We start from the raw sequence: 15,043 nt of genomic DNA, 5'->3' as shown, positions 1-15,043 counted from the left end.
TAACTGCATTTGACTCTGGCAAAATTAATAAATTATCAAGATAGTCTTGAACTTCTTCTAAAAACATGTTGCTTTCATTCCCATAATTCAAATCTGTACTTGCAAAGAGAAAAATAAACATGCCATGCGCTTGGTTGGATTTTTGTAGATGGGCCACTTTTCTTACTATTCAATAAATTCCAAAATTCTTTTGTATTCGGATTGTTTGCAGAGATGTAAAGTTCACGTTTTTTGAGATTGTTAAATAATTTCTTTTTGTCCCTTAGCAATATACGATAATTATCTCTGTGAGTAATATAGTTTTCAAGATTAACAACAGATCTGCAATTTCGAAACTGATTTAGGGCTTTCCTGGTCTGTTGCTTCATATATTTGCAGTCATCGTCGAACCAATTATTTTTCTTATCAAACTTTCTTATAGTCTATGGCAATTTACATTTACGTTTCATGTCATCAGCCGCGTTAAATAACAAATCAGATAAAATATTAGCAGCTTCAATAGTATCGCCCATATTTGCTAAAGTGTGAAATCTTTCTACCAAGAGCTTTGCAGTTTCTCCTTTCCAAAATGTATGGAATTGATCCTGTTTTGATACATTCCAATTATATCTAGTAAAAATACTGCCCTCAATTGAGGATCGTTCTCATTTTGGGTTAGAGTTTTTTCAGTCTAAATATAATTGGTAAGTGGTCAGAATCGGGTCTAATAACTATGGAAAAATCACTACACAGTTCAAAATTGTCATAACATGTTAGGACGTAATCAATTACAGTGGCAACTGTGGATTTAATACATGTAAAATGGACTAGTCTTTTATCTTCAAATAATCCGCCATTTAGAATTCTTAAATCAAAGTTTTTACATAAATCTAGTAATAAATGGCCAAATGGATTAATTGCACGATCCTGGGAAGACCTTTTTGGTAACTCTGGTTCTGGCATATTTACTTGATCAACGAAAAAATCCCTGTTATCATGTTCAGTAAAGTCTGGTTCCGTTGCCGTTCTGGCGTTAAAGTCGCCACAACAAAAGAATTTATAATCCGGATATTTAGATATATTATTTGCCAATTCATCCTCCAAAATTTGAAAATTCATTTCATTAGAATAACTGCTAGAATACTGGGGTGAAAAATAAACAATACCAAAACAATATTTCGAATCACCAGTGCTGCAAAGAAACCAGACAATACTATCAGTCGCTTCACTGTTTAAAAATTTCACCTCATTAAAATACCCTGTTTTATATAAGATACTAATGCCACCAGAACTACGACCATAGCGCATGCGCTTGATACGAGAATTGTGATAGCTTTCATAACCATTAATTTCAAATTTGCTTTCAGGCGTGCTTCATGTTTCAGTAAGAAAAATAATGTCATATTTAGATAAGAATAGCAGAAAGTCGGGATTGGTCCATTTAGTTTTCAGACCGTTCACATTCCACACAATACATGACAAAGTAGATCAGTGAATACAATTATTAGTAACATTATTTGGGTGCATATACTGGCCTTGGTGTACAGATATTTACAAACATTATTTTTTTGTTTATGACGATCATATTCTCCACACAGAGGGCGTTTGCTCAAAAGGGTATTTACTCCTGTGAACAAACGCCCTCTGGAAAGTGATTGCTCACACTGCAATTAGAAAGTGTATTAGTGCGCGGGGTCATTGAAATTCATCGTTATTTTTGCACACTCATTGGACTCCCAGGTAGATGATATACTTTCTTCTACTTTAAGTATAATGCTGGTTTCAGCCAACATAGTCTAGTTTTTTAGCAGTGTTTATTATAACCAACTCGTTTTGAAATGGCGGACTACAGTAAGTTCACTGGATCAATTCACTGCAAAAAATAGGTCATGGTTTAACTTATAATTCTAGGGATATGTCGCTCTTCTTAACCTGTGTCAGTGTTGAACATGTCTCGTAGTTAAGTATAATAATGTAGGTAACCATAGATATCACAGTCTCGTGTATTTTTAAATTTAAACTTGCCCCTCCTATTTTGTAACAATGGTATGTGCCGGGACGTAAACAGCTCTCTGTGTTGAACTTTACATGTAAGTTGTTTAACAATATCTACACGGTAGACACAGGGACAGTAGCTGGTAAGCAGAGTAAGTTGATATTTATTTAGAAGAGAACGTTGGTGTGTCGTTTTTAAATTTGCTGCTAATAGGGTAAATAAAGTGTGCTGTCAGTGAAAAACACGACGGACTAGTGAAAACGTCCAATGTCGTGTTTGCGCGGTCCAAGTTTCACTGTACTTGCTTTATTAGTAGCACTTGCCACACGTAATTTACAGAGCTATTTTTATAGTCAAAATTTCTAAGATTTTAATGAGTCAGTTTAACAATGTGATTTTTGGTTTATTTACGCTTTTTTGGAGATGTGCTTCTAATAGAGGTTAGAGTTATTGATCAAATTGTTCAACTCAAATACCAAAACTATTCAGAATTCAGAAATCAGGGGCTCAGAAAATACTTTTTAATGTAGAATGCAACATTTACGACATATCTGTTTTGCAAAACTAGTAATTATGCTACAAATGAAATTGTAAAATTAAAGAAATGGCTCCAAAAGTAATTATATTTTTCACTCACAATAAGGTAAACTGATGGCAATCAGCTTTTTTATGAACGATGATATGTTATGCAGGGATCTGCCCATGCTGGTCGGCTAGCGACCGGCACTCAGAATATCCGACCAGGACAAAAAGTTAGCGACCAGCACTATTCTATTCGTTTATGATACACACAAGATGTCGGCCACTGGACCATCATTCTATTGTCCGCTTGTTGGTTTTAACGCACAACACAATGCAAAAAATTAACGCACAACAAAACTTTAATGAAAGAAGACACCACTGTTCATAATCAACATACACTGTGACATCGGCCTACTGTGTTTTTGTTTTCACCTCTGATTGACATTCTGTTAGTTTTAACAAACGAATAAGGCACACATCAAGATAATGGAAGGGAAGACAGGGATAAATAAACAGAAGGAAGGATTACCATTGCAAGTTTACTTGTGTGTAGGATTTGTCGAGTTGAATAATAACTTGCTCACTTCACTGGCAGCAATGCGTCCAGCTGTCGTTCGTTTAATCTGCACTTGCACTCAAGTGTAGTAAACTTCATTGATGTTTTTGGCTTCATGACTCGCTCATAAAATTAAATCATAAGCTATATTCAGTCAGCGATACAAGAAAAACGGTACTTATTATATATAATTATTATTAATTAGCGACCGGCGCTCAAATCAGGCTGGGAAGAACCCTGGTTATGCATATGAACAAGGACACTCCCCAATTTCATCAATATGCATTCACAAATAATGATCAATGGCTGTGTTAGTTATTAGCCATTAGAAGTTACGAAACAGACGTATACTGTAGGAATTTTTTTACAGATATATCAAATTCGTAACAATACAATACAATATCAGATTTATTGAATTCGGTGTGTGAAGCACACAATGGGAGCCTTTGCAAGATATCCTATGTTTTTGTATTATCAACATTGTAACAACTTCCATTTAACTTTACACCTACCAAGTGACCACCCCAACTATTTTTCATAATTTTTATTAATATTTAATTGAATTTAAGTAAAGTTTACGTAGCTTAGGGTTAGAAAAAGTGGAAGGTTTATATTAATATTAAAGCGACCCTATATAGAGTTGTGTTTTAATCCAAACATAACGCAACTATATTGGAAGTTAATCCAATCACAGTCCCTCTATCCCTGGTCTGGAAATGGTCATTGTATTAGGTATGAATTGGCCTCGTTCCCTGGCAAAGGCACGTTGCGGGTATGGGCAAAGCATTGTCACGTGATCGGTACACAGCCGGTCACTATTTTTGACATTGTCATTGCTATATGTTTTTTTACAACTTTGTTGTTTATTACGGAATTCAAGCATTTTCACACAATTTTTTAATAAGGTCATATTTTTTTTTAATCTATTTTAACAGCAGCGAGACATTTTCGCAAACAAATTTTCATACCTTTACCCAGAAATTGTTCATGTTTGATTTAGAGGTGATTGAAAAGAACTTTATTTTATTAACCCTTCTTCTCGGGGCGAAACTACTATTTGTCCTCGATTTTGACATTTTATGGTCAAAACATATCATTAAAAATTGGTGGGCTGATTTGTTATTTGTCAGACCGCATTTTATTAAATGTTAAATTGGGTGATTTTTATGGATGCTTTTACGATCGTAAATGCAAATGGCGACGTTTTGAAATGACAATGTATGCTATTCTGTGCTAAAAAAAATCATTTATGTACAAAAATTGAAGCATTGTTTCATCGAGTAAAGTCATTGGTTGTATCGCAGAAATATCGCAGGTTTTTCGATCGACCACGTTAACATGAATAACGCCATTTTGACAAGATTTGTTTAGCGATGTCAGAATGTTGGTACACAAAGTTTTTTCCCTATTAAATGAACATAATTCCTGATATTAATCTTTGCATCGCAGGAACTGGATGTTTATGAGTTGGTAGGCTGGTTTTGATGCTATCAGGGTTCAAAAAGTTTTAAAACCCCAAATTTCATAGTGCTATATTTGTTTACATGTTTTGTTTACGTTGCGGTTGCCCGAATTTGAAGTCAAAGTGAAGTCATACAATGAGGTATCGCTTTGCATGATAGTAAATTTGCCGATTTTAATCAATATTCTGATGGTATTGTAATCTGTCTCACTTCCTGGCTCCCTCAGCCCAGGTGTGAATGGTCACAACGATGGTTAGACGTGTGTGTGTGTACAAGATACGCAATTTGGCCAATTTTTGGATTTTTCATCCGATATCTCAAGTACTAATTATTACATTTCAATGAAACTTGGTACATAGTTTTGGGTTAATATCTGTGCATATATTAATTTCCTAATTTGCATAACTAGTTCTTTCTTTTTTTCTTTCTAAGCTTTTGTTTATCAAACTTTTATGTAGTAAAATTTTTTTTTTTGGCAAGGTTTTTATCAAATAAAAATGACAACTCATTCTATAACTACCGGTAAATACAATAATTTAAGGTCATGTCAAATATCCTCTTATTAAGCTTTGGCCAACCCATCTAAATTTCTATAGATTCACTAGATACAATTTAAGTATTTTTTTTTTGTTATTTCATGAAACAAAAAGTACAAGGCTTTTACAAATGACAAATAAAAACAATACAAAAATGACCACTGACAATTTAATTATAATTATATTGTATTCCTGAATAAGATTGTAATTTAATTGAGTGGCTCCATAGTTTTATGGACAACTACATAGATGTCTGCAGTAGGTTAACTATTTGTATTTGTTCCAATTAGGGCAAATCACCTTTAAGCACTTACAGATCAAGGATGGCAATGTCAGCATCCATAGTGGAAAAGACTTTCCAGAATGAAGATATTTTACCATCATTACCTGTGCCTTCATTGGAAGAGACTCTCAATAAATACTTAGATTCAGGTGATCAAATTTCACACTTGTCTTCATAATTTATTAATTATTACCGTCTAAACTTGAAAGATCCTCACTACCACCACCATGTGGCATATCTTTACATGATTTTAAAACCATGAAAGGAATTTATGGATAGTGAAGCCATGTACTAACTAACACATTTTTTTTTAAGTAGCAGCAGGGGAAATGTGATCCAGACATTTTTTTAATTTTGATTTTTTAACCAACCTATACTTCATCTGAAAACAACAGGTTATTAGTAACATGTCTGTAGTTAATTAGTCATAGCTAGAGTACAGTGTTTTAAAAAGTCAAAAGCTTTGTTGCCGCAGTCCATTAGGTAATGGAAATCTGATTTAAATTTATGATAATTACCTAAAATGTGAAATTACAATATCGCTCTAGCACAATGTGTCACACGCAACGTAATATTACCGTAATTGATATAGTACAGGTGTGATGGTTCAAATACCAAAATGGCAACAGCAACAGAGAGACTTCCCTGGAAGCGATGATAACATGCGAACACGGAGCCAACAGATGAGGTTTCAACTGGTACTGGTATTATTATACTCTGCAAACATCAAGTACAATAACGCGGTAAAACTCCACTACTCCAATAACTAGATACTTAAACTCCAATACAATTCAACGAGATCTCCGATCTGAACTCAGTGCTGAACAACTCCCCTATATATACCCCCACTGTCTATAAATAGACCATTACATCAGCATACATAATGAGTCTGGAACTTACTACAAATTCTAGAATGTTCCATTACCTTTATTGCCTTCTACAGTGTTCTATTACCTATTCAACCAGTTACTAGAAAAAAAAATCTAGAATATTCCACCCAGACACAGTACGGTTCTAGAACATTCTCAGTGACACGGAAGTGGTAAATAAGTCGTATGCGACACAATGCATGGTGTAAGAAAATAATATTCACCATATAACAGCATACCTGGATTTTTAACATGCATGTACATATCAATTCAAGTATTACATCTTGTTCACCTATATATAAGCTTTCAGATGATATACATATATAGACTAGGCTGTTTTAGTAGCATACTTAGTATAGTAACTTTTAGAGAATGTCTGAATCACAGGTCATTTTTTAAGCCATGAATATTTTTCATACAAAGTATTCATAAAACTTCTAAAAAGATTTAATGGCAATCAAAAACAATTTGAACCAATCACAATGCCTTAGTGGATGAATAGCCAATTTTGCTGCAACCTAAAAATGATTTTTTTCTTCTCTTAATAATAATAATGGTAATATAGTTTATTGCATCTTTAAAAATACAAGTTTCTAGCAGTATGTAGCAATAACATTTTATAAGAAATAAAAGTAAATAACTCTCTAGTGACTCAATAAGAATACAGTGTGTCTCATTCCTTCTATCACCATTCATTGATCATTCAAATAATAGAATAGAATAGAATAGTTTATTTAATATGGAATAATGTTAGAAATTACAAAATTTACAGCCAAAAAACTGGCAAAAAAAAACAAACTGTCACCGATATAATTTTGTTTTATTTTCTTTTTACACTTTTATTGTTTACTTTTAATTTTCAGTAAAACCTCATGTCACACAGCAAGAGTATAAGACTACTGAAGACGTGGTGAGAGCGTTTGGTGCTGGCAATGGAAAAAAACTTCATGAAAAACTATTAGAGAAAGCCAAAAATGAGAGAAATTGGGTAGGGTTGCTGTTTAAACTCATTTTGATGTGATATATTACTACTGTATGCTTGTTTTAAAATGTGGATTTATAATGTATATCTTGTATAATTTGATGATATTTTCACCTTTATGCAAATGTTGGTCTATTTGTCTCTCCGTCCACCCGTCCACCCACACACCCTCTGACATGCCTGGGCTGATTTTGTTCAAACTTTACACACACATCACACATCTTATCATACATATGTACATGCATTTGTTTTATGATTCAATTCAAGATGACCAAGTGACTGCTTTAGTGCTAAAAAATCAAATATTTCTGTCATTGTGGAACCGGATCTTTTCTATGCACGGACACATTCATTCGAACTTGGTATGTCTGTTGACCATGATGGGCTCATACCACTAATTAAAACTCCATAGATGACAATGTTAACATGAGGAGATTGCTATATGAAAATGATGAACAAAGTTGAAAACATGGCTCAAAAATGGAAAATCAACATGCCAGTAATCAATCACATGAAAAAAACTAACATGTTGGCCAGCTCAAACTCTTGCAAACCTCAAGTAAACAAGACATGCCATGCCTACTGTATTTTGATTGCACCTAGAGAAATCACTGGAAAAACACCAAGATTAGAACATCCAATTACACACAGAATAAACCCACAGGTACACAGCCACTAAGTAGTAAACAAAGACCACATGCTAGTCTTTGCCTTTGATCCAGGTGATCAAGTCCTCAAATAGGGAGCACCTGGTTTTTGCAAGGCATTTAAATTGAGGGCTACAAACGGTCATTGGTTGATTAGTGGTGTGAGACCTTAAGAGAATAATTAAGGTTTAATAAAGTTCTGTTGATCTTGTGTATGATGGAATATCATTAGACGAGTAATTTCCCATGCAAAAAAAATTCCCCAAATTTAAACCCTGAGAGTTATTTATCAAAATCTACCACTTGGTGGCGCCCTATACCCAGACAATTAGTTATTGAAATTGGCAATATACACAGTCAGAATAACACCAAGTTAAATGGGAGGCAATAAATATAAGCCTGATTCTTAAATGCAGTACTGTAAAGTATAATTTCCTCATTCACCATATACAAGTACAGACCAACATTTGGCAGATTAGTAATTTTAATTAATTTCTAAAAAATAACTATTAAAGGTAGTTTATCACTATAATTATGAAAAAAAAAATTCTATTGAATCAAAAGTCTCAATTCATCAGCTCATTATTTCCCCAATTAATAAAAAACAAACAATTCCACGGTATCTGCATTTAGGCTGGAGGCCTGTGACGGGCAACCTTGGATATATCAAAACACAACAGTGGTTTGATTTACCATGGCCACACATGGAATTTGCTCTACATAAAGAGCTTAATCAAATCTTGTGTGAAAAAAAGTAGTTCAAAAAAATAATTTTGAGATTTAGAAAAAAATAAAAATAGAATTTTACCAACGAGAAAAGTGTCTAGATATAAAAATACTCATATTACACATCTCTGATCAAATTAAATTCAAATCAACAGGATTTCTGTTTAATTGGGGGGGGGGGTACAAGCACTGCTCAATTATAAACTCAAGATGGGACTAATTAGCAAAGTAATCACAAAAAGTCTGAGAAAAGAGCAATAATTGTGAAATTGAAAGAGTTTTATTACTTGGTCAATAAACTGACATTATGCAAATCTCTTGTCAGTGACAAGATATACAACACAATTTTGAGAATGTATTTGCATATTTGAGAGTTTGACCTCATTAAACTTTGAATAGGGTAAATTCACTACGTTCAATTAGCCACAATAGACTCCGGTCAGTCAAAATGACTATTTTAAACTGTAGGCATTAATCAGCGATTCAGCCAATGACAGAAAAAGAAATCTAGGTCAGGGGAAGCCCCATGACTCATAGATTTTCCTACACATCACGAACCACTTGACCGAGGCAATGAGGGCGACGCCATCTTGCTTCATGCTCAGTTTGCAGTATATGAATTCACAATAACATACATTGTCTGAAAAAAATATAATTCTATTTGACTATAGCTTGAACATTGGTGGGAAATGCACGCCTACCTGTCATCACGAACATCTACAGCAGTTTATAACATGTGTGGACCTATGCCATCCTTTGAAGACAGATGGCCACCAGAGAATGGTACATGGCTGGAAATATGCTCTCTCACACTCCACTATACATTTGTTTTCTGGAAAATGTTAAGAGAGTAAGTAACTTCTTATGATTATTTAATATTATTATACATCTGTCACCTTAACGCTATAAGTTGGTCGATACTATGCTGTGCGTTGGTTGTTACTACCGCTGTACTGACTTCGTGCATACTTTGAGGTATCCTTGTAATAACCTCATATTATAGTGTACTAGTAATAAGACTCACTGGGCAAAATCGTTAAAATACGATTGTATACGCAGATATACATTTTGTGTATATTCACGGTATACGTTCGGTATACGCAGATATGATTATGTATACAAATCGTTGAATATACGTACATATGCGTTACGTATTTTGATGGTTTCTTTCCCCAATTCCCGGCTTAAGTGGCACGCAGCGTATACGTACGTATTTTACATACAATTTACCTTATTTTGCGAAGTCTGTATATTTACACATACGTGGAGAATACTGTGCGCGTGGCATTGTCCGGTCTTATTTGGGATCATGTGTGAGTAGCGATCGCGGCCGCCACTACTTATAATAAATAATAACCAGAACTGTCGAATCGCACGGCATCATGAATCATCATGTAGATATTGACTGACCAAGATGAGTCACAGTTTTTTCAATTGTTATATAAGTGGAAATTATACCTGTTTCTATCGAAAATACCCGTCATGTAATTGGTGTTTATTTTATATGTGACCAAACACGTGTTCTGTTTTCATGACTTCTGTGATAGAAGTCATGGAAACAGAACACGTGTTTGTATTGTATTGTCACTGCATTTAGTAACATGTTATGTATTTCATGCAATTCTAGTGAGTGTGTCTGCTATAGGCCCGATTGTACAATTGCACGCTCACTCTGTAGAAGATGGATGCCGAAGAAAATCGCGGCGTTCATATTGAATCTGTTGGTAATCATATGAGTGAAAATAGACGAGGGCAAAAAGAGTGTGAGAATAGATCCAGTTTTTACATCCCAAACTCGAACAACTAAGCAAATTCTGTCAATTCAAAATCGAATGTTAGAAATCATTGACATACATGATGATCTAATCTTGAAGTTCAAAATAAATAAGAATAGATGTTCTATGATCAAATGACATTTTATTAACACTAGTTTACTTGAATGTATACCAGATCACGTCCAATAGTATTTTTGAATACTACAACAGAAAATAACTTTTTGAATAGTCTTAATTTTGTCTATAACGTTCCAATAGGGAACATTCTGTATGTGGTCTAATATGGAACGTGTTCCGAAGACAAGAACGATTTGACATTGACATTTTGTTCATTTCGCAACAACTTTCGTTGGAAACGCAGATTTAAGACGATGCATCAAATCGTGATATTTGCTTTCTACTTTAAGAAGTGCTAGAAAGCGGCACATCGAAAGGTAATTTGAGTTAGTCACCTGCTATTGAGATTCGACTTTTGACTTTTTTTATTCCTTGTTTCTCGAGTTTTTATAAGGCAATGTTTTTGAGGAGGGTGGAAAAAAAATAAAATTAATCTTTTTTTCCTTTAGATTTGTTTGATTCTCAAAGAATTGTAAGTGAGATCATTGATCGGAGAGAAGAAATGAAATAAAATTATATTCCATGTATTACCTTGTTTCTCATCTGCATGAGACTTCGGTATTTTGATCATGATACTCCCACGAAAATGCAACTTGGGTTTGTTATGCGGTGGGCGGAAAAAAAATAGCGATAAAAATAAGTTTTTTTTAGCAATTTTTGCACTTGCACAAGTCGGCGGGCGTGAGAAATTACGCTGAAATAAAATTTTCTTTTTATTTCATTTTCGGCTCCTTTTCATTTGGTGGGTTTGCGAAACAAGGGATAATAAAAGTCTGGCCTAAAATAAGCGAAAAATAGAGTTTCTTGAAATTTGAGACATAATTGAGAAATGGCGATGTACAGGTGTACACACAATTCAAATCGCAAAATTTAGAAACTGTTGTTAAATTAAAAAATTATTCCCTGACTGAAGTCTGTCTAACATTGCTTTGATAATAACGTGACGTCTTCATTTGTCTCACTATACACTGGTGAGTTCAAACACAAGACAGGAAATAGAGTATACGCTGATTAATTGCAATATCATTCGCAAGCCTGAATAAATGCGAACAATATGAGGTGTGATTATTTTGGCGAGTTTTAAAATACTTTCCATTCGGATCATGTGGTGTTTCTATGGGCAGGCTTGTGGTCTCATACACGTCAATGTTGGCCAATCGGTTCTGACACGAATGTCATTTTGTTAAGAATAGCCACGAAGACCATACCAAGAAAGTTAAATAAATTCTCACTGAGTTACATGTAACAAAATTGGTCAAATTTGCCGTCATCGTCATATCTAGAGATCGTTTGATCACGCAGTTTCATGTCTATTCCATTTACCATCATACGCTGCGTTATTTTCAGAATACGATCTATATCACCACATACACTCGGAATACATAATAGTGAACAATACTGAAACATAGCAATTTCATTTCAAACAACTATGGATATTTCTGGCTAACACAATTATCATTGTCTTCGTTGAACTATAGACCGTTTTTGGTTTTTAGTACTTGGCAACGCATTAGAAACTGTGTAAATGTTTGTGAAAACTAGACTGACGATTCATGTTTTAGTGCATTCTTGTCACGTGACATCGATTGACAGCAGTTGATTATTCAAGCTTAGCAGCGCAAAGGTTTACCGGTTCATGTTTTTGTTGTACCGTTATTCAACAAAATCTTTTAACTTTATTTATTGTCATAAATACAACATTGAATCATTGCAGTGATATTCATAGTCACATACATCTACTGTTTACTGCAGCGAGAATTGCAATGAAATAATTCCTATTGTTTAAAAGCCTATTTTACTTGGGTCACGTCGACCCTTTTGTTATCAGGTTTCATTCATAAATGTAAATAAATATTTGTCTCTTACTATCATTTAAATACCTAAATACATTTTACTAGAAATTTCCCGAAGTATGTCCCGTTTTCCATAGTCTATGGTATACATGGGGTGCCCCAGGGATCAATATTAGGGCCTTTACTTTTTCTTCTGTACATAAATGATATTAACCACTCTACTGATGTTTTTAATTTCTGCCTCTTTGCGGATGACACAAATTTATTTAAATTCCTGCAAACAAACTCTATTGATCTTTCTAATATTAATAATGATTTTGAAACTGTTGTACAAACAAACTATATGATCCTGAAAACCCTGCAAAGAAAAGTGGAGGGACAGCTCGCAATCAATGATACGTTGATAGAGGGCGTGTCTAAAGCCACTTATCTGGGAGTAACCATTGACCCATGCCTAAATTGGAATTCTCATATTGAAAAAATTGTGAAAACCATTAGTCCCAAAGTGGGCATTATATCTCGCATTCGTCACCATGTTGCCAGATCAATTCTCATCCTACTTTACAACACACTTATTCTCCCACACTTAATGTACTGTATTGAAATCTGGGGAAACACATACCCAACAGTTCTGCTCTTACAAAAAAAAGTTGTGCACCTTGTCACCTTCTTGCACTTCAATGCACATTCTGCTCCTCTTTTTATCCAATTACGCATACTTGATATTCACAAACTTTGTAAATTACAAACCTGCCTATTTATCTTCGACCTTAAACACAACAGATATGCACATAGCCTCAGTAAGTATGTTAATGATTACCCATGTTGCTATCCCACAAGTTCAGTGTCTAACGGTAACTTGTCAATTCCTGTTGCTCAACTTACAGTTTCACAACATAATTTTAAATTTGCTGCAGTAAAACACTGGAATTCACTTCCAGACTCCCTCAAAAACATCAACAACAGAAACAAATTTAAATATGAAATGAAACATTATTTGCTTTGTTAAATTCCTCGATTACCTACCATTTCTCTGCAAAAAATTTTTTTTCTTTTCTTCTGCATATAAATTCTTGTACCAGTAGTTAGTTTATATTATTATTACACACAATATTTTAGTCATATTTATATCTAAATCATATAGATTACCTTTTAATTTTCGTTATGTAAATAGTAATTTTCCTTTCCTTTACTAGTAAATTGTAAATTTCTACTTGACAGGTCTGGGCCATGGACTGGACTAGTCCATAAGGACTATTTCCATGGTTCACGCCGGAATTACTACTATTGTATTTTGTTTATAAGTTCTGTTATAATGGTCATTCTTGTGCAATAAATAAATAACTAACTAAATAACATGAGAAATACACAAATGGTGCAGTAACCCGTTCAGGAACTAGTATATGTATTCAATTCAGCCACGGTGCTTCAGCTTTGTGGTAGAGTTCACAATTCTTTGCACGAACTTTTGTCCAAAATATTGAGGGCGCAATACACTGGTTAGACGTTACCATTATGGGCTGAGTTGGAAACGTCGTTTTGGATAGACACTAACAAATCAAACACTATATTTTTAGTACTTACAGAATAGTAAAATAACAAATGTCCGTATTACTGGTGGAGGTAAAACAATAATCGAACGTGATGAAACTATGAAATGTCAAATTTCACAATCGCATTAGTATTTCAGACCCCTACTAACAAAATGTTATACCCTAACGTGACTTTTAACCACTGAAGTGACGAGCGCTTTTGAAATCAGTTACGTAATTGTTGCATTAATCCAGAAAAAAATGTTCCATTTCCATCGTAGTTGTCGATTGTCGGACTTTCAGGCTGATCTCAAAAATTCCCCTGATAAGTTCAGCCCCATCTCACCACCTTCACCAAGTCGAAGTTTATTTGGAAGTTTTGATAGATCTCAAGCACCTCAGATCACCAAAATATGCGATCTTTAGTCTTTACAATCGTTTGCGCAAGGAAGTCATGCCTACATCAAAAGAGACAGAAGAAAGCTTGCTATTTTAGAAACCGAAATCAAGTCACCACGAGAGAATAATATCAACCTTTTTAGAAGTTCTGAAAATCAGCATGCCCGGATTGACCCTGAAGTATCTGTAAGTTGTATTTAACTTTCAGTCGATGTAGCGAGTCTAGCTGTGTCATTTCAGACATGCGTAGAAAAGCCATTGTTCTATTTTTCATGCTTAGTTCATACCATTTCATTGTAACTATTATAATTTGATTTTGATTTGATTTGCTATATACGCAATTTTATTTTATGTGTCAGAAAAAAACGTAAGTATGCGAAAGTCGAAAATTGATGTCCGATCTAAATAATTCACCTCTTCCCCCCAAATTACTAGTAATTCATGTTGGCCTGGTAATGCCATATGATGTTCGTTGTCCATGCTTTTGTCTGGCCCTTCATTGTTTTCAAAGGGCTCTACTCAATTTGACAAAGGGCTCGAGTCAGTCTGTTCAGCAATTAACCGATACAGGCTAGTGTAAAGTGGGTGTTAAACTTGCATACAGTCTCTTGTTTGATTTTTTATTAAATAAAATATGATAGTGTATAAATGGCGAAAGCGGTAACCCAACTTTCACGGTAACCCGGCTCCTGCCATTTACACACCTGCCATTTACACACCTGCCATTCCCAAAGAAGGAGCTATGACGCGATCCTAAAAACGTTGCCTGAACCAATCACAAACAAGAACAGACAATGAAATTTTGGATTAACACCTCTGTTTTCCCCTATGCCACGGATACTAGTAACTGTGCTATGCTGACCAAATT

At 34.4% G+C, this 15,043-nt stretch overlaps 1 protein-coding gene across 3 annotated transcripts in view; it reads left to right on the top strand.

The window, feature by feature from the left end:
* Nucleotides 1-1,642: 1,642 nt before the first annotated feature.
* Nucleotides 1,643-15,043, top strand: part of LOC144352788 (peroxisomal carnitine O-octanoyltransferase-like) — a 55,335-nt gene continuing 41,934 nt past the window's right edge. Inside the window, exons 1-4 of one of the 3 annotated variants that reach the window (XM_085501529.1) lie at nt 1,643-1,719; nt 5,343-5,484; nt 7,068-7,192; nt 9,231-9,409. In XM_085501529.1, coding sequence (XP_085357655.1) covers nt 5,376-5,484; nt 7,068-7,192; nt 9,231-9,409 — 413 coding nt within the window. In that variant the 5' untranslated portion in view covers nt 1,643-1,719; nt 5,343-5,375. Of the gene's footprint in view, nt 1,720-2,053; nt 2,127-4,623; nt 4,657-5,342; nt 5,485-7,067; nt 7,193-9,230; nt 9,410-15,043 lie in introns of those variants that run through there. The other 2 variants (XM_085501530.1, XM_085501531.1) reach the window with 2 other exon arrangements.

This window comes from Saccoglossus kowalevskii, chromosome 7 (genome assembly GCF_978046115.1).
Source record: "Saccoglossus kowalevskii chromosome 7, keSacKowa6.1, whole genome shotgun sequence".
Taxonomy (NCBI): domain Eukaryota; kingdom Metazoa; phylum Hemichordata; class Enteropneusta; family Harrimaniidae; genus Saccoglossus; species Saccoglossus kowalevskii.
This window is presented reverse-complemented; position numbering and strand designations above follow the sequence as displayed.